The following is a 26,052-nucleotide window of genomic DNA, read 5'->3' as shown; positions in this document are numbered from 1 at the left end:
TCATTACTTCAGAGAAAGCGTTTCCATTGCTCCAGAGTCCAATAGCGGCGAGCTTTGGAGCACTCCATCCGACGCTTGGCATTACGCATGGTGATCTTAGGCTTGTGTGAGGATGCTCGGTCATGGAAATCAATTTCATGAAACTCCCAACAAACTGTTCTTGTGCTGACTTTGCTTCCAGAGGCAGTTTGGAACTCGGTTGTGAATGTTGCAACCGAAGAAGCGCCTCAATACTTGGCGGTCACATTCTGTGAGCTTGTGTGGCCTTCACGGCTGAGCCGTAGTTGCACCTAGACGTTTCGAAATTCACAATAACAGCACTTACAGTTGACCGGGGCAGCTCGAGCAGGGCAGAAATTTGAAGAACTGACTTGTTGAAAAGGAGGCATCCTATGACGGTGCCACATTGAAAGTCACAAGCCCGGCCTCCACACACTGCATGGCCTTGCAACGATGGAGTGCCAGGGCCTGGGTGAAGTCATCGGGGGCAGGCCCCACACAGGAGCACAGCACCAGGCTGCGGCCTCGCTGGCACAGGTCCTCGATCCAGATTTGCGGCTCCTCTGAGGCTCGGCAAGCAGCGTCGGAGGGGCCTCCCATGGCTCTGGATGACACAATCCAGGTCAGCCACGGCCTGTTCATGCAATTCAAGCTGGGTGAAGCAAGAGGCCCTTTGACACAGGGACTGTGGTTGGAGCTCGCCCGCCCCTCTCATAGCCACGGTCATGAGAGCAAGGGCACTTCCTGCTTCCTGGGCTGCTGCCTACAGTAACACAGACAGTTGTTTTAGTACCTATTATGATGAGAGTTGACTGTTTTGTCTCGTAATAAGAGTTAATTGTGTTTTCTTGTAGTAAGTTGATTACTTTGTCTTGCAATAAGAGTTTATTGTTTTGTCTTGTAATAAGAGTTGATAACTTTGTCTTGCATGAGATGAAAAAGGTGATTATAAAACGTTTAGTTCAGACCAAGCAATCTGATTGGTCGGTAGGTGTTAGTTGTCCTTATTGTTTGTCCTTACATGTTTTGTCTTGTAACTAGTTAAATAGTTGTCATGTATTTGGTCTTACTCGTGCCATGCGTTTCCTGTGACTCGGGGGAATGAGGCTCAGCAGGAAGTCGAAAGTGGAGGGTTCTTTTTCGGCCAGCCTGCCAGCTGCCCTGCGGTACTTCTGTTGCCAGGACTCCACCACGTCTATCCTGGCCTGAGCTTCAGCCTCCCGGGGTTCCTGGCTAAACACCTGAGTCAGGTGAGCTCTTGCTGCTTTCATCTCACCTGGTTCACAGAGGCAGATATTACAAAACAGTTGCATGTACTAACTGTGCACAGTCCAGCAGACGTTTTGAACAAAACCTTCATAAAGGTTAATCTGCTTAGATAGTGGTGCCCGTAGTGTGTCATCTGCAGAGCAGAACAGGACAAAGGCCCAATCCCAAATCGACCCATAAAACCTGAGCCCTATGCACTTCTGGAGATCTGAGATAACTTGACAGGTTTAAGGTGTAATCATAGGGCATATGGTCTAGGGAATATGGCAAATTAATCAAAAAAGAGTATCCGCTGATGATAGATAAGGGAGCATCCTTTGGGCAAGTGCCAATGATCTCACCTTTGGTCAGTAGTATATCCACATAGAGGCAATGCCATCTGGAGTCTCGGCAGTCTGTCCTCATCAGGGCTCCTCCAATTAGAAAGGCCTGTCGTAACGTTGTATTGATTAATGTGGCAACTGCTGCTCATCGAATGATTAACGGTTTATAATTACGTGATTAAATGAATCAGGTAATTATTAACTCGTTAACCTGGGGCACCATGGGAAAGTTTGGGCTTTATTGAGTTTCTATTTCCCAAATTAACTCAAAGAATATCAGAATATCGATTTTTCACTAATTGATTCATTTCCTCTACGGTCTCATTCTGAACGTCGCTTAATCCGGGAATCTGCACAAACCTGAGTCTCACTAAATAACTCCGTACCACACCAATTGAGTTGATTATTTATTTACTAACAAGCTAAAATTATAATATAATATATACATACACAAACACACAGTTGAGGCTATTGATTAGAACTTAGTACAATGAAACAGGCCCCTAGCTGGCCAACACAATGTGACATGTGTTACACAAAATGGGAATTTCGAAAGAGGGAGAAAGAGAGAGAGTGCACAAGAGAAAAGCACACTTGGGTATATTTGTCAACTATGCTTATTTTAACCCTAACCTTGCCCTGAACTTCAGCTCTTATGGGTCAGAATACAATGATGTAATTATGTGTTGAAGGTCTCCGATGGGGTTTCTCTTCGTGGACTCGGTTCCGACTTCTCTGATGACGGCACGTCTTCGGTTACCGGGTGTAACTCTCTGTTTGTCCTCACGATGTCAGTGTCCTTTCTCTTAGGGGTCTGTTTCCTCACCTTTGCTCTGAAAAGGGTTCTTCGGAGGACAGCTCATCAGCCGTGTAGATGGTTCCAGCGTGGGAATGAAAGCAGTGTAGCTACATGATTCCTTGGCGAGTGGTAACCGGGTGGTCCTGCTTGAATTCACCTTCTTAGACACAGCTACTCATCCTTGGCATATATTATAAAAAGGTTCCTTTGTCTTCTTCAACCTCGTGTTGAATTTTGGGTTACAACTCATTTGAACCTTGGCTGCAGCTCGTGGTCACTTAGTCTGATGTTACTTATTAACTCACATGTTTTATACCCTTGGGTCAGAAATGGGCGTTTCAGCCTTTAGGGCAAGTTCTCTGGGCGTAACTAGTTACGAGGCAAGGTCTGGATTTTACTCAGATCCAATTTAGACAACTAACTTCACATTTCATCTTTACAAAAACATGATCTTTGATCTGGACATTTTCCACACGACGTACAATATGCAAACATCAGGCATATCTTGTGAAAACTCTTCAAATTACAATGTTTTCGTTATAACGTCATCATTTAACTTTTAATAACATAACAAAAACGACATTCATTTTCCTATTCCATCTATCGTCACTACTTTTCCTATTCCATCTATCGTCACTACTACCTCTCGGAGCTCTTCTTCCTGGCAGGTGGCGGCCTTAGTCGCCAGGATCTCCGTCAGATAGGTCCTGCAGTATTGCTGCTGCCAATCACAGACCAGTTCCCTGGTCTTGTCTTTGAGCGACAGGATGTCTTTGGTGATGGCGTTGGCGCTATTTGATGCTCGGACAGTATATCCTGAGTACATTCCTGGAAACCAAAGACATGTTTACAATCATGTTGAGATCGTTGGTTCCGTATTTCTGTGCTCCGTTTTATTTACTTAAAAAATAAGGAACACTCAAAATGTGCACTTATAAATCAGAACCATTTTTTATCAAAATACAGCTGTAGACAGAAGTCAAAGATTTACATTTACATTTAAGTCATTTAGCAGACGCTCTTATCCAGAGCGACTTACAAATTGGTGCATTCACCTTATGACATCCAGTGGAACAACCACTTTACAATAGTGCATCTAAATATTTTAAGGGGGGAGGGGGTGAGAAGGATTACTTTTCCTATCCTAGGTATTCCTTAAAGAGGTGGGGTTTCAGGTGTCTCCGGAAGGTGGTGATTGAACAAGCTGTCCTGGCGTCATGAGGGAGTTTGTTCCACCATTGGGGAGCCAGAGCAGCGAACAGTTTTGACTGAGCTGAGCGGGAACTGTACTTCCTCAGTGGTAGGGAGGGAGGCGCAGCTGAGCAGGCCAGAGGTGGATGAACGCAGTGCCCTTATTTGGGTGTAGGGCCTGATCAGAGCCTGGAGGTAGCTGAGGTGCCATATCCCCCTCACAGCTCCGTTCCCAGGCAAGCACCATGGTCTTGTTCCCAGCTAAGGATAACTGAGCTAAAACTGGAAGCCAGTGGAGAGAGCGGAGAATCATGAAGTGACGTTGAGAGAACTTGGGAAGGTTGAACACTCCAGTCGGGCTGCGGCGTTCTGGATGAGTTGCTTACCGCCCAAATGGCACAGGCAGGGAGCCCAGCCAACAGCACACTTGCAGTAATCCAGACGGGAGATGACAAGTGCCTGGATTAGGACCTGCGCCGCTTCCTGTGTGAAGCAGGGTCGTCGACCCTGCGGATGTTGTAGAGCATGAACCTACAGGAACGGGCCACCGCCTTGATGTTAGTTGAGAACGACAGTTTGTTGTCCAGGATCACGCCAAGGTTCTTAGCGCTCTGGGAGGAGGACACAATGGAGTTGTCAACCGTGATGGCGAGATCATGGAACGGGCAGTCCTTCCCCGGGAGGAAGAGCAGCTCCGTCTTGCCGAAGTTCAGCATGAGGTGGTGATCCGTCATCCACACTGATATGTCTGCCAGACATGCAGAGATGCGATTCGCCACCTGGTCATCAGAAGGGGGAAAGATCAAACATCACACATATAACTGATGTCTCTCATGAGTTCTGCCCCATAGGAAAAGTCCAAGTTGCTTTTATCCTGCTTGTAGTCAACCCCCTGTGATGTCACTGCATACGTCATTACCTGCTACTCCTCAGACCAAGCCCATGCAGCTATACAACCTTGCAAAATATACAATAGTTCCAGTGTTTTCTAAGGCCTCAGCAGTAAATGTCTACTCCCCCAAGTTGATTTATAGAGGTATGTCTGACTAGCCTCTTATCTCTTCTACTCCCCCGCAGGGCTTTATGTTTATCTTTGAAATGCTTTCTCACAGACCATTTTCTTTATGAGGCAGAGACTTAGAAAAGACTGTGGAACAATTCTAAAACTTTACAATGAATATATATATATTGTTAATCTGTAGTCTAGGACCCTATAAATGTAGTGGAGGAGGGGTCCATAGCCCCTCCCCTTCTATTAATACAACATATTATAATAAATTATTATAATACATCAAACATTTGGTGCCGCCCCTATCATGACCTCAATTTGACCCATCAAGATCATGTGTCAATGAGAAGCTGTCTATGTGGATATAGCAGCCTTAAACCAATTGCTGTCATTCTGATTCTAATTCTAAGTTCGTATTAGCACTGCATGTACAGTCAGACAACAATCTCCCATTTTTGGGTCCTAGTACCTTCTGCTGGTTTAGTATGAGGTAGGTGAAGCCTCGTCCACAGAGGGCCTGTACATGGTCATGGTCAACAGAGGCCATGATGGCGATGAACAGATAGGCCACGGGTTCCCTCAGTGCGCCCTCGTCTCACGTGCAATGGCCCTGCAGCAGCAGCCAGTCCTTGGGAGACACCAAGGCCAGCAGAGGGTGCAAGCAGCTTGTATCGCCACACTGGATCAGCTTCTTCAGCAGCCGGAGAGAGAACAGAATAGAAAGGTCCTGAGCACAGAGTTGATAACAGTTATTAGCTTATTAGTTTATCATGGCACATTTGGGAGAAGTAGTCAAAGATTTCAACATTTTCCATTCTGGACAGCTGAAACAACACTTGTCAGGTGTGAATTGATAAACGTTTAAATCATTTGAATACATGTTGCATGGGGCCAGGTCAACTGTGTGTAGCTGATGCATAATAGCTGACTATCAGTATGAAAGGTATTTTTGTTGTCATAATGCTTTCGTATCTTCTCCTAACAAGTGTTCCAACGGCATCTTATAGAAGCCACGGTAGGTCATTCTTATCAAACAACATCAAAATGTGCCCTTGCTGCTGCCAATCACAAACCAGTTTCCTGGTCTTGTCTTTGAGCGACAGGATGTCTTTGGTGACGGCGTTGTCATCATAGAGGGGGCCATGGTGCAGTTATAGCAGGGCGAGGCGGGCCAGGATGGGTGCTCATGGGGTGGTTGGCCCGATGGCCAGTAGCAGACGATAGGCCTCCTCCACCCGGCCAAGCTGGTACAGTGCATCGGTCCCCAGGATCTGAGGAGCTTCGGCACACATAGAGAGACACAGCCATGATTCAATCAGGATATCAACTGATGACATTCATGAATTGAAAAACTTTACTGAAAGTCACGAGTAAAATAAAATCCAAGTCTAATTGAAAATACGCATCAAATTGATACAAAACTGAGTTTAAGAACGATTATAAAAGAGAATTCTGGTACTGTTCAAAGAATAGCCACCTCGTAGGTTAGGCTATAGCTAATTCACGGTGCAGCCTATTTTATGAGATATTTTACAATAAAGTGCTCTATGTGTGTAACATACAGAAACAAATGCGCTAACAAATGGGCTGTAGCGGCTCACTCTTCTGGTGCTCTTGTTGTTCCAGGGGGCTGAGGCTGGATCTGTGATCTCCAGTCCACTCATCTAGCATGACCCTGACCTGCTCCAACATCAGCCCACAGCAGTTCCAGGGAACCAGGCATCGTACGGTCAGTGCCGTGTCTTGGGGCTGCAGCCAACTCGCTGTCACATAGTCCAGGGCTGTGAGGTAGTACACGCCCCCGATGAGGCGCAGGCCCCTGCCGCACAGCGCCCACACACAGCTGGACAGGTAGAGAGCGTTGTGTTTGATCACCGCCTGGAAGTACACTAAGGCCCCCTTGTGGTTGTCGTAGAGAAGCACCTGTACTATGTTCTGGTAGTTCTGCTGGTCTACTGGTCAAGAGAGTGGCTCTTCTTTCTGCTGGCATCCCCTGAGCCACCTTGCCTTTACCTGACTTTGGCCATGATTGTGAATGATCCTGCAGGGCTACAGAATACACATCTGCGCTCTCTTCGAACCTGTCGTACGAAAATCAGTCTGCTGCTTGAAGCTCTTGTCCTCACTTCCGTGTCCCCTGGGGAAACAGCCATGAAAAACTCAAGGAATTCAGAGGCAGTTGCTGGCACGATGTCGCCGACCTCACTTGCTCTTTCCCCAGACCTAATTTCAGCAGTATGTAAGGAATGTTTTTGCAACATCTGCTCATAGAATGTCTTCACTATCTTGGGCAAGTGCTGAGCTTGTCTGCTATTGGCCAGTTTTACAGTCTCCGATTTATTGTCTTGGAAAGCCCTGCGATAAAGCCTAGGGCCTTTGGGACTGTGGAGGTCTGAGAGCAAGCAGGTAAGGGCCCTAGTCAGCTCCAAAACCACATGAGTGGAACCCTGTGAGCGGGGATTTCGCTTTTCTTCGAGGGTAGCCGAGCAAACATACAAAACTTTTGACTCAATTTTGAAAAAAGAGGCAAACATTGTTGGGGCTCAGCGTTGACAGGAAAACAGCTGCCAGGCCTTTGTTGAGGCCCTCCATTGAGGCCTGGTTCTCCCCATGACCATCGAGCCAGGTCTCCAGAATGGAGATCACCCTAGCTAACCTGGACCCCCCCTGGTCTCGCATGTGACCCATGGTGGATCCAGAATGGCTCCTGAAGGCATAAGTATAAAAAGCAGTTGCCCTCCCCAATTCTCCAGTCTCTAGGAGCTTTTCACCTTCTCGGCACAGGTCTTTCACTCCAGTGTCAGCAGCTCCCACACTGTATGTTTAAGTTGGAATGAATGATAACGCACACTGTATTGACGTCAGATTACTGAGATATACACTATATATTCACAAGTATGTGGACATCCCTTGAAATTAGTGGATTCAACTTTTTCAGCTACACCCGTTGCTGACAGGTATATAACATTGAGAACACAGCCATGCAATCTCCATAGACATACATTGACAGTAGAATGGCCCATACTGAAGAGTCTCTACCTGCACATGACCATCTGATCATTTATCGCTCCAGTGTTAATCTGCAAAATTGTAATTATCCGCCTACCACCTCATGCCTTTTGCACACAATGTATATAGACTCTTTTTTCTTTCTACTGTGTTATTGACTTGTTTATTGTTTACTCCATGTGTAACTCTGTGTTGTTGTCTGTTCACACTGCTATGCTTTATCATGGCCAGGTCGCAGTTGTAAATGAGAACTTGTTCTCAACTAGCCTACCTGGTTTAATAAAGGTGAACATTTTCCTGCCTCATGATGCCATCTATTTTGTGAAGTGCACCAGTCCCTCCTGCAGCAAAGCACCCCCACAACATGATGCTGCCACCACCACTGTGCTTCATGGTTGGGATGGTGTTCTTCGGCTTGCAAGCCTCCCCCTTTTTCCTCCAAACATAACGATGGTCATGATGGCCAAACAGTTCTATTTTTGTTTCATCAGACCAGAGGACATTCCTCCAAAAAGTACAATCAATACTTTTGTACCTGTTTCCTCCAGCATCTTCACAAGGTCCATTGCTGTTGTTCTGGGATTGATTTGCACTTTTAGCACCAAAGTATGTTAATCTCTAGGAGACAGAACGTGTCTCCTTCCTGAGTGGTATGATGGCTGCGTGGTAACATGGTGTTTATACTTGCTTACTATTGTTTGTACAGATGAACGTGGTACCTTCAGGCGTTTGGAAATTGCTCCCAAGGATGAACCAGACTTTTGGAGGTCTCCAATTTTTTAAACGGGGTTTTGGCTGATTTCTTTTGATTTTCCCATGATGTCAATCAAAGAGTCACTGAGTTTGAAGGTAGGCCTTGAAATACTTCCACGGGTACACCTCCAATTGACTCAAATTATGTCAATTAGCCAATCAGAAGCTTTTAAAGCCATGAGATAATTTCCTGGAATTTTCCAAGCTGTTTGAAGGCACAGTCAACTTAGTGTTTGTAAACTTCTGACCCACTGGAATTGTGATACAGTGAGTTATAAGTGAAATAATCTGTCTGTAAACAATTGTTGGAAAAATTACTTTTGTCATGCACAAAGTAGATGTCCAGACCGACTTGCCAAAACTATACTTTGTTAACAAGACATTTGTGGAGTGGTTGAAAAATGAGTTTTAATGACTTCAACCTAAGTGTGTGTAAACTATCGACTTTAACTGGGACACTGTACAGATTATGCAAAGAGAGAAAAATCTGCTGGAGAAGGGGTCTAGAGAGCTTCCTCATGAAGGCTACCGTGGAAACAGGGTCTTCATGGATGAGCAGGAGTAGAAGTTGTCAGAGTATCTCTTGAGGGCAGCTGATTTATATTATGGATTGTCTCCCCATGAGGCAAGCACATGATAGGGAGGGGTAAGTCATTGCAGAGTTAGTGGTTAATGTTGGTGGCAATTACAGTCAAGGGAGGTAGTAGTACCTATGTAAATTATTCATGTAAAGTATTAGTTGGGGTAAGTATTGAACATATTTTATTGTATTGTTACAGGTCCAGGAAATTTGGTTCAGACTGGTTCTCGTCTTACATAAAGCGGCACCCTACTCTGAAGCAACTAGTTGGACACGGGGCACACGTTTCAACAGAACATGTGGAAGAGTTTTTCAGCAAACTAGGAGAGGTGATAAATAACTACAGCTTTGATGGCAATGACATATGGAATGTTGATGAGACAGGAACAACCAAAATGCAAACATCTGATAAAGTGGATGCGAAACGTGATACCAAACCGTTTGGAGCAATCACCTCAGCAGAAAGGGGTATACTCGTGTCAATGGCATGTGCTATAAATGCAATGGGAAACTCAATCCCCCCCAACTTTTGTTTTCCTACGCAAAAGGCCACTTTGTATGGAATGAACCAATTGGATGTGTTGGAAGTGGAAATGGATCCGGCTGGATGCAGGAAGATGACTTCTTAATTTTCCTTGAACACGCAAAACATACCAAGGTCAGCCTGGAAAGGAAGGAGGTCCTTCACCTTGACAACCACAGCTCACACCTGTCAATCAGCTCAATTGACTTCTTTAGGCGCTCTGGCATAGTCTTGCTTTCTTTCCCCCAACACCGTTCACACAAGCTCCAGCCCCTGGACAGGAGTGTGTACGGGTCATTGAAAAAAATGATGAACTCTGCCAGTGATGCCTGGATGAGGGTGAACTCCAGAAAGGCCATGACCATATATGACATTCCAGGACTTCCAGGTGCCACAACACCCACCAATATACAGGCTGGGTTCAGGTTCACTGGCATTTGGCCATACAACCTTGATATATTTCAGGAATGTGACTTTGCACCCTCACTTGTCACTGATCATCCTGCTCCAGCTGACACAATGGCTTTGCCAGCTGCCTCCCAGGTCACCTCTTCAGCCACCTCTCAGGCCACTGTGCCCAATACTGTCAAGCCCACCTCTCCAGCTGCCTCCTCTCCAGCTGCCTTCCAGGCCACCTCTCCAACTACCTCCCACGCCACCTCAAGCTACCTTCCAGGCCATCTCTCCAACTACCAGGCCACTCCTCCAGCCACTTCACAGGGCACCTCTCCAACTGCCAGGCCACTCCTCCAGCCACTTCACAGGGCACCTCTCCAACTGCCAGGCCACTCCTCCAGCTACCTTCCAGGCCATCTCTCCAACTGCCAGGCCACTCCTCCAGCCACTTCACAGGGCACCTCTCCAACTGCCAGGCCACTCCTCCAGCTACCTTCCAGGCCATCTCTCCAACTGCCAGGCCACTCCTCCAGCCATTTCACAGGGCACCTCTCCAACTGCCAGGCCACTCCTCCAGCTACCTTCCAGGCCATCTCTCCAACTGCCAGGCCACTCCTCCAGCTACCTTCCAGGCCATCTCTCCAACTGCCAGGCCACTCCTCCAGCTACCTTCCAGGCCATCTCTCCAACTGCCAGGCCACTCCTCCAGCCACTTCACAGGGCACCTCTCCAACTGCCAGGCCACTCCTCCAGCTACCTTCCAGGCCATCTCTCCAACTGCCAGGCCACTCCTCCTAGCCAGGCCACCTTCCAGGCCATCTCTCCAACTGCCAGGCCAGCTCCTCCAGCCACTTCAACTGGGCACCTCCAGCCAACTGCCAGGCCACTCCTCCAGCTACCTTCCAGGCCATCTCTCCAACTGCCAGGCCACTCCTCCAGCAACAGGCCACTTCCAACTGCCAGGCCACTCCTCCAGCTACCTTCCAGGCCATCTCTCCAACTGCCAGGCCACTCCTCCAGCCACTTCCAGGCCATCTCTCCAACTCTCCAACTGCCAGGCCACTCCTCCAGCCACTTCCAGGGCACCTCTCCAGCTACCTTCCAGGCCATCTCTCCAACTGCCAGGCCACTCCTCCAGCTACCTTCCAGGCCATCTCTCCAACTGCCAGGCCACTCCTCCAGCAGGCCATCTCCAACTCCAACTGCCAGGCCACTCCTCCAGCCACTTCACAGGCCATCTCTCCAACTGCCAGGCCATCTCTCCAACTGCCAGGCCACTCCTCCAGCCACTTCACAGGCCATCTCTCCAACTGCCAGGCCATCTCTCCAACTGCCAGGCCACTCCTCCAGCCACTTCACAGGCCATCTCTCCAACTGCCAGGCCACTCCTCCAGCCACTTCACAGGCCATCTCTCCAACTGCCAGGCCACTCCTCCAGCCACTTCACAGGCCATCTCTCCAACTGCCAGGCCATCTCTCCAACTGCCAGGCCACTCCTCCAGCCACTTCACAGGCCATCTCTCCAACTGCCAGGCCACTCCTCCAGCCACTTCACAGGCCATCTCTCCAACTGCCAGGCCACTCCTCCAGCCACTTCACAGGGCACCTCTCCAACTGCCAGGCCACTCCTCCAGCTACCTTCCAGGCCATCTCTCCAACTGCCAGGCCACTCCTCCAGCCACTTCACAGGCCATCTCTCCAACTGCCAGGCCATCTCTCCAACTGCCAGGCCACTCCTCCAGCCACTTCACAGGCCATCTCTCCAACTGCCAGGCCACTCCTCCAGCCACTTCACAGGCCATCTCTCCAACTGCCAGGCCACTCCTCCAGCCACTTCACAGGCCATCTCTCCAACTGCCAGGCCACTCCTCCAGCCACTTCACAGGCCATCTCTCCAACTGCCAGGCCATCTCTCCAACTGCCAGGCCACTCCTCCAGCAACTTCACAGGCCATCTCTCCAACTGCCAGGCCACTCCTCCAGCCACTTCACAGGCCATCTCTCCAACTGCCAGGCCATCTCTCCAACTGCCAGGCCATCTCTCCAACTGCCAGGCCACTCCTCCAGCAACTTCACAGGCCATCTCTCCAACTGCCAGGCCACTCCTCCAGCCACTTCACAGGCCATCTCTCCAACTGCCAGGCCACTCCTCCAGCCACTTCACAGGGCACCTCTCCAACTGCCAGGCCAACCCTCCAGCCACTTCACCGGGCACCTTCCTACATGTATCAGGTTGTCGATGGGAAACACCTGATTACTCTTCTAATTTCAACCCAGTTGATGTACGGACAAAATCAGGGCCCAGGAAAAGGGGTAGGAAGAGGAGAAAAGCTGTGATTTTGACGAATACACCCATCAAGCAGGCACTGGAAGAAGAGCATAGAACACACACACACACACACACACACCACAAAAGTTCAGGTGTTTAGTTTAGCCTAGTTGTTGTTTGGTTGAGAAAGACCATTTAGCGGAGGGTAAAATAAAACATTTTATTATTTATATTTATTATTATTTCTGCCAAACAAAATGTTGAACATGGCAATGTTGCACTCATGGTCTCAATAAAGGCATTCAATAATTAGTTGCATGTCATGATTCATGCCCTCTTTTCAATCTGTTACAATTCACCCAAAGCACTGTTACAACTAACCCAGACCATGGAGTAAAATTGTAACACTTCACTCCTTGTATTTAAGACAACACCATGCATTTGCAGTTTGATTTACATATATCTTATGGAGTCCCATAAGGTGGCGCACAATTGGCCCAGCTTTGCCCGGGGTAGGCCGTCACTTTAAATAAGAATTTGTTCTTAACTGACTTGTCTGGTTAAAGAAATACAACATTTAAAAGGAAATGACAGTTCATTGAACAAAGTGAAAGGATGCTTCATGGTCCCCTCCTTCCTCATTGGGGAGCAGGAGATGAGATCTTCCTCTGGTGGTGGTGTTAGAGACGAGTCCCTGTGGGCTACAGCACGACTCAGTTAACCATTGAGATTTGGTTGTTGAGTGTCAGTGGTCATAATGTCTATCTAGGCTACATCTATTCTACATCTATCTGTGCATATATCCCAAATGACACCCTATTCCATTTGTAGTACACTACTTCTGACATAGGGCTCTGGTCAAAAGTAGAGCACTAGACATAGAATAGGGTACAATTTGAGATGCATCCATCTCTCTATTTGGCTCTGTTTAAAAATGGTACCCGGACATCTCAGGGGACTCCTCTGGACCACTTCCCTCAATCTTCTAAATGTATTCAGGCATCTTCAGAATGGAGTAGTCTGATTATAAACAAATGTATCTTAGTTCCACAACTGAAATTAAATATTCATGCATTTTCAGGTTATACAGAAATGCACATATGCCTAGCTAATATTATTGCCTAACTTTTCTTTGACGTCCTTGTGGGTGTTCATCTTCAAAGTGCGCTGTCAGCAACACTTGAAGAGGGAGCTGCAAACGCAGGCGAAACTGTAGTTTATAAAAAGCCTTTAAAACTCTTGCGGCAACAGGGGCGGAACGTGTGGCAAGCGAAGCGGCAGAGAAAAATTGCCCACACGTGCCCGTCCCTTCCCGAATCTGCCCACGGCGTTACATAGAAACCAATGGAGGCCCCTGCATTTTCCTTGTTGATTATTGATTCCTTTTTAGGCTCTGTGACTGACTTGGCCTCACAATGTCTGAGCGGGCGTCCTGGCTGAAGTGACAGACCGACTGACTGACTCTGTGATGAACCACTTACTTAAGAACTCCTGCTATTCATGTTCATTTGACATTATGTGGACCAGATTATGTCATAAGTGTAAAAAAAACATGCCTCGTGCAATGACGCTTGCATGTTGGCACCAAAGGGGACAAAGATGTTCAATTTCTATCCTTAGTATGGTTTTCTACCCTTTCTGATTCAAAACAAGAGACAGTAGACCTACAAGTCATGACAGAATGCATGACAGTTCTTCTGTGTGATTCAGTTATTCTGCATGGATTCAGCAGTAGTATATATACATTTTTGCAGTTTGGGCAAATACTCCCATCTTGTGGCTACAATGAAACAGCACTGTATGGTCAGTTACATTTGTAATTCAACTTCAGTTTATTAGTGATGATTTTTACACCCCAGCATACAGCAATTAAGCATATAATTATTTTACCTTGAGTACCATAGTGCTGTACATATATTTAAAGCTAGAATCCTTAGTTGCTACATCCATAATGGACTTATAAATTAATGATATATACCCATTGATTCTTGAACAATGTAACTTATGCCTCATGAGTTTAGTTAAACTGGTGTACCCCTTCAGAAACGGAAATATAAACGTGTTTTACTCCAATGTTGGTAAACAATGTAAATGTAAACAAACACTATAGCCTTTAAACATGGTTAAAAGTATAATTCTGATATCATTGATGGTCAGTCCTTGCATTCGTAGCCTAGCGGTTAAGAGCGGGATAGTAACCGGAAGGTTGCTGGTTCAAATCCCTGCAAGGTGTAAAAATCTGCCGTTTTGCCCTTGAGCAAGGCAGTTAACTCCCAACAACAACTGCTCCCCATGACATTGATTAAGGCAGCCCCCACACCGCGCTGAAGACTCATTTGCATTCAGTTGTGCAAAGAACCAGGTATCTTTCCCGATGAATCTGAGAGTGGTTATATTTCTCCAGGCCCATCTCAGCTTTTTACCAAAACACTTATTATGTTATTGTTTCAATTAAGGACTCTAGCTTTAATCAAAGTCTGCTGTAATTGATAATAATATAAATAAAGTAAAATATCATGCCCTACAGGGTTTGGAATTGTTTAAAAAATATTCACTTTTATTACTCTATGTAGCAATATGCAGTACAAATCTTTCTCTGACAATTAACATATTTATCACCAGAAATGGGTAAACACATTTAAAAAATACCAGAACATTACTGATAACATATAAATTCTCAAATCAAATATATATATACTGTATATAAACAGAAAAGATATAGTGTGCTTGTCGGCATGCTGCCTTATGTTAGCGGCGTGTTCTCGGTGTTGTTTTATTAAAACGTTTCACCTGCTCCTGCTTCCGACTCGCTGGCCCATCATTACAACGATCCTCCTCTGATACAGTCTTCACCAAGGTTACATAATAGCTGACACATTATCACCCCAAACAATCTCATTTCTATAAGATACTAAATTGTTCCACTGCTTGATTGACAGTTTTTGCGGGGATTGCAATGGTCCTCTTGATTGGTCTTGTGATGCTGCTATGATGTCATTATTTGGGGCGGCAGGTAGCCTAGTGGTAAGAGCATTGGATTTATAACTGAAAGGTTGCAAGATCTAATCCCCGAGCTGACAAGGTACAAATCTGTCGTTCTGGCCCTGAACAAGGCAGTTAACCCACTGTTCCTAGGCCGTCATTGAAAATAAGAATTTGTTCTTAACTGACTTAGGCAAATAAATGTGATGTTTAATTCTATGGCTCTGATCCAATGACTGTATATCCATAGAGATTAGTATTCTAATCACTAATTCTGTGTATAGGTCTGACCTATGTGTACTTAGTATTAATTCCATTCATACCATTGTTGAACACTAATTTCTGATTGGCATTCTAGAGCATGCATTATTTCCCTTTATGCAACAGGTGGGTCTAATCCTGAATGCTGATTGGTTAAAAGCGCATTCCATCCGGTGTCTATTCCACAAGTTACCACCGGCTAAATCTATGACGTTAAAATGCCTATTTACTCTGTTCCATCTGGCAATCTACTGTCTCATCAGCCCAGGCAGGGAACTTAAACTTAAAAAGCATCTAGACATTATCTCAAATTTCTTTTAGACTAACATTTAGTTTTCAACAGAGGAGATTTGTATAAACCTTACTGTCTGTCTCGCCAACATTTGCAACATTGTTTCAATATCTCCAACTGTCCCATAGTAATGAATGTGTAAGGGTCGGGATTCATTTTGTTCAACCTGAGCAAGTCTGACCACAAGTCCGAGACCACTATGATGACACACCAAATGCATTTGATGGATCCTTTTTGTCTTCTTCTAATGCCTCTTAAGGGGAAAGTAATCCAAATGTAACGGAAAGCAATCAGATTACATTACTGAGTTTGGGTAATCTAAAAGTTACGTTAATTATTACAACTTTGGACAGGTAACTAGTAACTGTAACAGATTACATTTAGAAAGTAACCTGCCAAACCCTGCAGGTAACCAGTCTCTGAAGTGGGACTTGAACAGGAAGACTACAGTCCAGGTGGTGACATCATATTTACAGTTCGGTGGGTGAGGGACGCTTCTAGCACCGTGACTAGAGTAGTGGTAGAACTGCCGACTCCTGATGTCACAGGTCCTTGGTGGTTCGGGGTTTGATCTATGTCTAATTCTCTCTCTCCATCAGTCTCTCATTCTCATTCGTGAATTACTGTAAATAAAATATAAAAAGACTCAAATCTATTTCAAAAGAAGAAGAAAAGAACAGCCTTCGTGGTCTTATGATGCTGTCATGATGTCATATTCACATCTGGGTATGATCTTATTCTGTGGTGAAGTCATAAGTGATGTCCCAGCAGCCTCCAAAATCCTATGTGGTGGTGCTGGGATGATGTGACAGGGGCTAAGTAAGCCTACAGACTCTGTAGTTCTCTGCAGGGATGTCATTGGTTGGGGCTATCGACTGGAGCGCTTGCAGCTGCTCCAAGCTGTCCTGCAGCTGGTGGGCACAGCTGGCCAGGTCCATGTAGAGCAGAGCAGAGTAGACATCCTCCAGGCCTGCAGCTGGGCCCTGGCTCCACAGCCGCAGCATCTGGTACTGCCGTTCCATGGAGCCTAGGCCCGGCTCCAGATCCACACGCTCCAGATGTCGGTCGGGCACAGAGAGCAGGCGCAGGAACTCCTTCCAGCGCCGCAGAGGCACCTCCTTGATGATGGCGTACAACACCTTGGCGGGCCAGCGCTCCTCCTGGGTCTCCTGTCGAGGGACTGATGAAGAGAGGGGAAAGGTGGGGAAGAAAGAAATGATTGTAGTGTTCAGGTGAGCAAGGTGGTGTGGTGAATATTCAATCAAAACTGGTATCAGGACATTATGGTATGAGGAAAGCATATTGTTCGACTGAGGAACAGAGAAAAATGAGAGGGAGGCAATCTGAAAGGTACTGTTATAGGTGAGAGAGATTCTTGAAAAATACAATTCTACACATTTTTACTAATTAATGAAAATTAAATAACTAAAATATAGTCGTTGCATAAGTATTCACCACCTTAAATATAGGGTCTTCAAAAACGTTTTATTCAATGTCGTCTAAAATGAGAACGGTAACCCCTATCCATGAATACAGCTGGGGATCTTACAAAACACAACCCAGCCAAGCCACACTGCTTCTTGACACAATGCACCAACACCAATGTGTTGGAGAAAACACCATACACCTGGCGACCGTGTCAGTGTGCACTGCGCCCAGCCCGCCACAGGAGTCGCTAGTGCGCGATGGGACAAGAACATCCCTTTCAGCCAAACCCTCCCCTAGCCCGGACGACGCTGGGCCAATTGTGCGCCGCCCCATGGGTCTCCCGGTCGTGGCCGGCTGCGACAGAGCCTGGACCGAACCGGGATCTCTAGTGGCACAGCTAGCACTGCGATGCAGTGCCTTAGACCACTGCACCACTTGGGAGGCCCATACCATACAATCTTTGGTGCGATTTAGTACCATATATGAGCATATCGCCATAAAAGGGCAGGTCATATGTCATACCCACGAGCCCATTTCAAGAAGGCTGCAACTCAAGAAGCCAAAACTATACAAATCTTGAACAACGTTGATATGTGTTGAAAGAGAAGACTCACAGACGATAGGGATATGTTATTTGTCAGCCTGTGACCTACCATTGTCGCTTCACAGCCCAGAGAGTCGTTTTCACTAAACATCAAACAACTTACAAGGTAAGCAAAAAACAGTTACTTTGTGAGTGTTTAATCTTGTGTGATCTAAACTGTGCCATTCCTTTCTATGTTCTGACCATTTCCTTATCTCCCAGGTGTTTTCTTTCTAATGATACCAAGTTCACGCATGTCCTTTTGACATAACTGCTTATTAAAATCAGTTACTTTTGGGTATGTCTATTTAGATGGAAAGCTACATTTTTGCCATTACATTTACGAGGCTTTAGGCAAGCCTAAATGAGTTCAGAGGTGACATTAGCCTCAACAAAGCACAATACGTTATATGGACTCCGAGTGAAGTAATAGGGGTTGAAATGATTGAATGACTACTCTTTCCTCTGTCCCCTATACATACAACATCTGTAAGGTCCCTCGGTCAAGTATTGCATTTCAAGCACAGATTCAACTACTATTGAGTAGATTGTGGACAAAAAAATGACACATCCATTTGAATCCCACTTTGTAACATAATCAAATGTGAAGAAATCCAAGGGAGGTATACACTTTCTATAGGCACTATAAGTATTAGAGAGTGTGGGCGAGATTCCACCAAAACTGGTATCAGATCATTTTTTTGGGATGAGAGAACACTGTGAGGATGTGTTTTTAGGAGTGATAAATGTTTTTTTTTTCTAACAACATGAACATATCTCTGTCTAGTCTGTGTAAATTATGAGACCTGGTAAGTGTGATGCTAATAGTTTAAATAACAAAATGCTTGCTAGAAATAAAGGTATTTGCACACTATGCAAAATCCCAGTTCAATTCATTTGTTTTTGTGGAGGAAGCCTCAGTCTGGATGGGAATGACACACAACCTGAGCTACACAAATGCTCCATAACCTTACAACAACACCACAGGGGAATTCTGATGTTGATAACCATGAGCAATCTTCACGTAAACTAAACGTGAGCATACTGTTTCATCATAAAGAGACGTAAACATGGGGTTTTGACTGAAATATCAACAAGTAAACCTAACATATGAGGTTAGAACCGGGTGGAAAGATTGGGGACAAACCCTTACTCTCACAGTGCTAAAACTACGCTAACTAATGTCACGCTTATCAGGTGCATATTTTCAGTGGATTGGATGTTGGAATCAGAGTGTAATTTGTAAGATGGATAAGGCAACACGCTCAAATGTTAAAGGTCAAGCATCTGGCTACTTCTTGGTATCTGATTTGCCATTTTCTCTGAGGCTCGGCATATTTCAGATTCATATCATCAAAGTTTCCCAGTTTCCACCTACACATGCATGCCACCACCACATGGCTGACCAGAGATAACTTTTACGCTGACACGCTGAGGTGTTAAAGGAAAGGCGGTTGTTTTGATTCTGAGAAACACAACAAACCACAACAGAGATGCTGCCCACACCAGGAACAGGAACAGGACAGGTAGTAAGTTCTATGCCGTACACACTTCTCCGAAATGTGCTTGGTGGGATGTCAGTCCTATTTTATCTTAAGAGTACAGGGACTTTTGCTTCAGATTTTTTGAAACATTAACGTTATTACAATATGTCATATACATTTATTATAAATCCAAGCTTCTGAATACAACCTTAAGTAGTACTACTGTAGCTTGCTAGAGAAGCTGAAAGCAACAAACTACAATAAAGACTTACTTCTGGGCTCTCTGGCTGGCAACAGGGGTGTGACAAGGGTGTGATACTCCGTCTTGGCAGCACTGTGAGAGAATGTCGTCATGGGAATCCCTTGAGTAATATTCAGTGTCTTGGAAGGGACATGCAGACAGACAAGTCGTTAGCATCTGTCTGGCTAAGCAGTGCAGAAAAGCTTCCATACGCACATACAGTATATGTATATGGTAACATATCAAAATAGATACAGGTCATTCTCTAAACTAGATAAGTACTTACAGCTTTAAAATCACTGACTTTGTAATTAAAGAGGATAAAGACAAATGATTGGAAGAAAAAAAAGACCTATTGATGTAAACATTGTATCCAGAGTAACTTACAGTAGTGAGTCCATCAATTTTTTCTTACCCCCATGACTAGCACATGCGCGTAATGCATGTGCTAGTTCAGGATTGGTCTACAGATAAATAAAAATGTATTTCTCACTTGCATCCTTTCCCACACTATCACTGATCATGATCCAAATGTAACACAAGAAACTGATACTTACCAGTGATGTTGGGCCAATTGGCTGACCTGTTTGAGTTAAAGACAGACTATCAGCGTTTCCTCCACCAACTGTTGCAGTGAATAACTTGTAAAGTGTATTCACATCAGATCTCTTTAAGATTTAATATGAATAATTATAATTACTGCGAATAACAGTTGACCCATATAAACCAAGTATTTACATTCAACACTTCAAAAAATAAAATTACTTTCTATTATATATGAATTGCTCTAAGGGGTTCAATCTCAGTAGGCCATTGATAAGCCAGAGCCCACACTGTCAAATGGGTTACTGGATAGTTTATCATTACCATTGGCTGATGTGTCCCTTGTCGGCAACTGGAGGTCCTTTTCAGGGGTCGCACAACAGCCATGTACCATCCATCCACCCTTAGTCAGGACAAGGAGACCGGCAAATAACAGAATGGTCACCAGGACAACCACAAAGACATACCCGATGGTCAGAAGGGGATCTGTTGAGGATATGAATAAATATAACCATCAGTGGTGTTTTTCATACCACAAAAACAACTGAACTATGTGACTACATTTAAGGTTCAGAAGAATGAAGGGGAGAGAGCAACATGATTAAACTAGAGCACCATTTGTTGCATGGAGGAGAAATTTAAGTTACTGTAAAAAAAATGTACATCATAGAATTTGTCCGTATGATGCACTAACGCTGTCGATAGATTCATGCTATCAATTCAGCGGCAATAGTGCCAGATGATTTGGACAGCAACATGAACATGATGATACTCTTACGGAGGTGCAGGAATAATTCAGATGGAACTGTTAGCAGGCATATAGGTGTGCCTGTGTCGGGGAATACAGGACGGCTTGGAACGCTGCTCGTCCAATCAGCATTCAGGATTTCAACAAACCATTTTAGAATTCTTAAAAGGTAAGGTTGTCTGACCATTAATGGCAGGCGCTGTGACAGGACTACAAAGGCTTCATGAGATGACTGAAAGAAGGATCTGTGGAAGCCAAGTTATTGGTGGAACTCACAATGTACTGGACCTGTTTGAGTGATGCTGGGGTTGGGTTTCAAGGGTGTCAAGGTCGGGAGTCTCTGAGTCGTAGTAATGATGCAGGAGGAGCGACATTCTGTATAGTTGGAACAGTCTTTACTGAAACATGAAGACAGAAAAACTCAAGGTCACTCACAATAAAACCAGAAGGGATTTCCCAGAAAACACTGTCGACCTGAACATTCAAAACAATTGTTTTATACGATACCAACAGCACTAATGTATACATTTCAAGACTGGACAAGGGAAAGTCAGATGGAGCCCATGTTTAGAAAACTTTCAACAAAAGGAAGGTTTAGATACAGATGTTTTTTGTATGTTGTGCTTTTGCATTGTACCCAATCCAGCCTAGAAGTTTAAACTTCCTCAATCTTAGTGTCACAGCGATTTTTTAAAACTTAAATCAGAGGGATGAAAATAAATATTGTATCTGTGACAAGTGGGCGTGCCTTTAGAACATGGATTACCAGAAACACAAGAGTACCTCAGAAACATAGAAGGGATGTTCAGGAACTTCAGACCGTATAAATCTGATAAAGCACCACTTTGAGAGGAAGTCCTCAACCCACTCACCTCAATGCATGTCATTACAGGATCTGATTGATCTTTCGGCAGCATCCAACAAATAACTGTGCTCCCTTAGTTGACGTCAACAACAGAGCGTGTTCATTTTCTAGTACACTGGATTCAAACCCATGGCTGAGTCATTTCAGGGAAATGAAATCTACATCGACAAAAACTGTGGGTTTTGAGAGGTTATACTGAAGATGTTCTCTATATATTGCACTACTTTTGTAATTTTTTCAAAATGTAACCTTTATTTAACTAGGCAAGTCAGTAAAGAACAAATTCTTATTTACAATGGCGGCCTACCCCGGCCAAACCCGGACGATGCTGGGCCAATTGTGCGCCGCCCTATGGGACTCCCAATCACGGTCGGATGTGATGCAGCCTGGATTCAAACCAGGTACTGCAGGGACGCCTCTTGCACTGAGATGCAGTGTCTTAGACCACTGTGCCACTCGGGAGCCATTTTGATCAGGGCCCATATCAAAAGTAGTGCACTATATAGGGACCACGATGCAATTTGGGATGCACAAAGGTCTCAATGTGAAACACTGTGGATGTGTCTGAGGTACTTTGGCAAGAATACAAATTTGATTTCAAAAATGTTCTAGGATGTTCCATGGTCATTTCCTCTGTCGAAATGTGATGGGTTTGTGAGACTAAAGACATGTGTGGGCACTACTCCTTGGCACTACAGTATATTGTATTGTCAGAGCTAAACAGAAAGGGTGGTGCGTATGCTCAGCTTACTAAATGTATAAATATTGTAGAAGCTGGAATCTGGTGGTCGTACGTTTGACATTTGAAGCATTGCAACCCATTTCTGGATTTCTTTGGGTAGTAACTCTTCATGCAGCCACATTCAGTGTCATTCTTGGGCTCACAACTCTTCACCACCATTTGAGAGGCTAAGACACAAAGACAAAGCAAAGACACTGTCTCAGTCTCACTCCTATCACATAAACACACGCACGCACGCACGCACACACGCACACACGCACACACGCACACACACACACACACACACACACACACACACACACACACACACACACACACACACACACACACACACACACACACACACACACACACACACACACACACACACACACACACACACACACACAGTTGATAGAAACAGTTCTAGCAGTGTAAAATATTAAAATTGTTCTCTTTGCACACTGCGTGTGTGGTTCTGCTGACAGAATACGCTCAAGTCACACACCATAAATAAGCACACAGATGTTCTTCACACAAACATGAACACGTCTGAAAAATAACTGCAGCACTCAGTGCATTATTAGACTGCAGTCCATACAGTAGATGGTCACGTAAATAGGAGTGAAGAATGCTTACCTCTTTCATCACATGCTTTACAGCGTTTACAAGCTACATCATAATTTCGTATTGCAGTGAATTCTTTGCCCGCAATACATTGTATGCATTTGGAGGTTCCTTTTTCAATGTGAAAGCCTGAAAGACATGTTGAAATAAAGTGCAATGTATATGTATCTTTCGCCAAGTGATGCACAAACATTGTATTATATGCACTGTAATGTGTCTCAATTTAACTACGGTCTTACATCAAGATTGTGAACAAAGCTGCGACAATACTGTATACACCAGGGGTACTCAAATACTATCGGAGAAGGTTCGGTCACACAAATATCCTAGGTGGCAAAAGTCCGGATGGATATTGTCATTTATCAGTGTAGTCACAAACCCCCACCTCACAAACCATGCATCCCCAAATTGTTCAAACTGTTTACACCACTCTTGTTGGCGGAGATACAATTTTGCAGTTTTAAAGCAAATTTCTTGCAATTCTACACATTTTGCCATGGGGTGGAGAGAACATTTAGCCGTTTTAAAGCTGGAGTTCTTAATGGTGAAACAGCCATGTCTGTTTGCAATACTACAACACCAAAGAAGTTACTGCAAACAATGAACACCTCGGACATCATTGCACGAGCGATAGAAGAGCACAATATGTACTACTTTTTTAAAATCATGCTGCTCCTCAGCTTCTTCACACTACTGAGGATTCCATCTTTTAAGTTTCTGGCAATTCTACACATTTTGCCATGTCTTCTGTGTGTTCATATGATACAAATAGCTCTGTCAGTAAATGACATAACAAGAGGAAAACTGCCCATGCACTACCAAATTTCAAAATTGCACTTACTACTACAACTCTCAATAGCAGAAAGTTGAAAGCCCTACTTAATTTCAAAAATAAATTAAAAAGTTGGGACCCGCGGTCCATTTCGACACCATTTTGGGTCCGAATCCGAACCGCTGTCAGCCTATTTATTGAGTGTGGCTGGTATACACTATACTGTAGTGTAGTTTGGGACTAACTAGTTCCACTTCTGTTCAAGCTCAGATTCTAATTGTGTTACTCAGTGATGTTTACCTGCTGGACAGTCATTGCAGGTCCTTTCCGGGTGATTTTTTAGCATCTCCTCAGTGCAACTCCGCACAGAGTCAAGACAGGTTAGTGTCAACACCTGGCAGACAAAGGAGAGACAGAGGTTTGTCATTAGTGATATGCCATGTGTCCTTGAGGAGTGCATAAACTGCTACAGCTTACAACGCCAACATACTGATATACTCTTCCAAAATACATTTATGTGTATTTGGAAATTACCTCACTAATGGCCCACAATTAAAGGGGCATTGTGCAGCGTATTAACCTCATATTCATTATCTAAAGCACAATACCAGTGTCTACATATGAGCAAACGATATGTGATAATTAGGAACACTTAATTAGATTTGGCCAGTCAACACATTTAGAAATATTGCCTTCCACTTCACAACCTTGCTAACACCTATGACAACTATTATCACCAAATATTAAATAGTAAACATTTCGAGCATCGTCATAAATAACTCTAAACCTAATCCATTGACAGTAACATGAAATAATTGTCTGTCATTATATAAATAAACTGCCATGATATCACTTTACATATCCGTTATGATGCAGTTACATAAGCATTATGACAGGCCAATAACAAAACAAAAAAATGTATCCAAATTCATGTAAAGCAGAATGTGAATTTCCAATCAAAGTAGAGGAATTTTAATGAACATACAGAAATTAGAATATACAGAAATTAGATTTAGATAATAATTGTGTAAATACTTACCAACACATAGAACCACATTTTGAAAATAACTTGAAATGATAAAGTGTAGCCAGTGGTTTGCTTCTCTCATCTGAAATAAATGGATGTACTCAAATCAATCATAAAACAAAACTTAAGATCAATATTAAAAAGACTATAGCCAAAAAATACATAGCGAGTCAATACAAAATGTTTGCAGCATTCTAGCTAGCCATTTGCCAATTTCCTAGTAGTAATCTGAACAAAAAAGCTAAAAGAAGTAGGTCAAAGGAAGTCTATAGTGTCAGCCCTTTCAAGACTTCAGAGAACTGATAAGGCGACAGGAAACTCAGTCAGATAAAATACTGGTTTCCATTGCTGGTACAACCATACGTAAGCAAGCAGTTCTATTTAAGTCTGTAAAGCTGCAATTTACTGTACATTGCCTTCAAAAATATTCACACCCCTTGACTTTTTCCACATGTTGTTGTGTTACAAATTGGGATTCAAATGGATTTTTTGTCAACAACCTACACAAAATACTTTAATGTCAAAGTGGAAGAAAAATTCAAACATTTGTAAAAAGAAATATGACAAATAAAACACTCATATCTTGATAAGATAAGTATTAAACCCCCTGAGTCAATACATGTAAGAATCACCTTTGGCACCTTTCTGGGTAAGTCTCTAAGAGCTTTCCACACCTGGACTGTGCAGCATTTTCCCATTTATCTTTTCAAAATTCTTCAAACTCTGTCAAATTGGTTGTTGATCATTGCAAGACAACAATTCTCAGGTCTTGACATAGATTTTTCAAGTAGATTTAATTCAAAACTGTAACTCGGCCACACAGGAACATTCACGGTCTTCTTGATTATCAAGGGAGAGAGAGTCGAAAACGGCAGCTCCGGGACAAGGTAGCACGTCCGGTGAACAGGTCAGGGTTCCATAGCCACAGGCAGAACAGTTGAAACTGGAGCAGCAGCACGACCAGGTGGACTGGGGACAGCAAGGAGTCATCAGGCCAGGTTGGCCCTGTCCAGGGGTATCTAACGGGGCCACAGTGTCTCCCGACCCCTCCTGTCTCAGCCTCCAGTATCTATGCTGCAATAGTTTATGTGTCGGGGGGGCTAGGGTCAGTCTGTTATATCTGGTATAATTCTTCTGTCTTATCCGGTGTCCTATGTGAATTTAAGTATGCTCCCTCTAATTCTCTCTCTCTCCCTCTCCCTAGGGCCATGCCTCAGGACTACCTGGCCTGATGACTCCTTGCTGTCCCCAGTCCACCTGGTCGTGCTGCTGCTCCAGTTTCAACTGTTCTGCCTGTGGCTATGGAACCCTGACCTGTTCGCCGGACGTGCTACCTTGTCCCGGAGCTGCCGTTTTCG

At 44.4% G+C, this 26,052-nt stretch overlaps 1 protein-coding gene across 1 annotated transcript; it reads right to left on the bottom strand.

Annotated features, from left to right (window-relative positions):
* Window positions 1-15,685: 15,685 nt before the first annotated feature.
* On the bottom strand, window positions 15,686-24,967 carry LOC124031884 (tumor necrosis factor receptor superfamily member 25-like). Its single transcript, XM_046343677.1, has 9 exons — window positions 24,707-24,967; window positions 23,968-24,061; window positions 22,908-23,024; window positions 22,342-22,456; window positions 20,959-21,080; window positions 20,259-20,420; window positions 19,949-19,974; window positions 19,423-19,531; window positions 15,686-16,835 (listed from the first exon to the last, which is right to left on the bottom strand). Exons 1-9 carry the CDS (start codon window positions 24,722-24,724, stop codon window positions 16,471-16,473), a joined length of 1,128 nt encoding a protein of 375 aa, XP_046199633.1. The 5' UTR covers window positions 24,725-24,967; the 3' UTR covers window positions 15,686-16,470.
* Between the last annotated feature and the right edge of the window lie 1,085 nt (window positions 24,968-26,052).

The sequence above is a fragment of the Oncorhynchus gorbuscha genome, linkage group LG03, assembly GCF_021184085.1.
Source record: "Oncorhynchus gorbuscha isolate QuinsamMale2020 ecotype Even-year linkage group LG03, OgorEven_v1.0, whole genome shotgun sequence".
Taxonomy (NCBI): domain Eukaryota; kingdom Metazoa; phylum Chordata; class Actinopteri; order Salmoniformes; family Salmonidae; genus Oncorhynchus; species Oncorhynchus gorbuscha.
The sequence above is the reverse complement of the archived record's forward strand: the minus strand, read 5'-3'. Positions and strand labels throughout refer to the sequence as shown.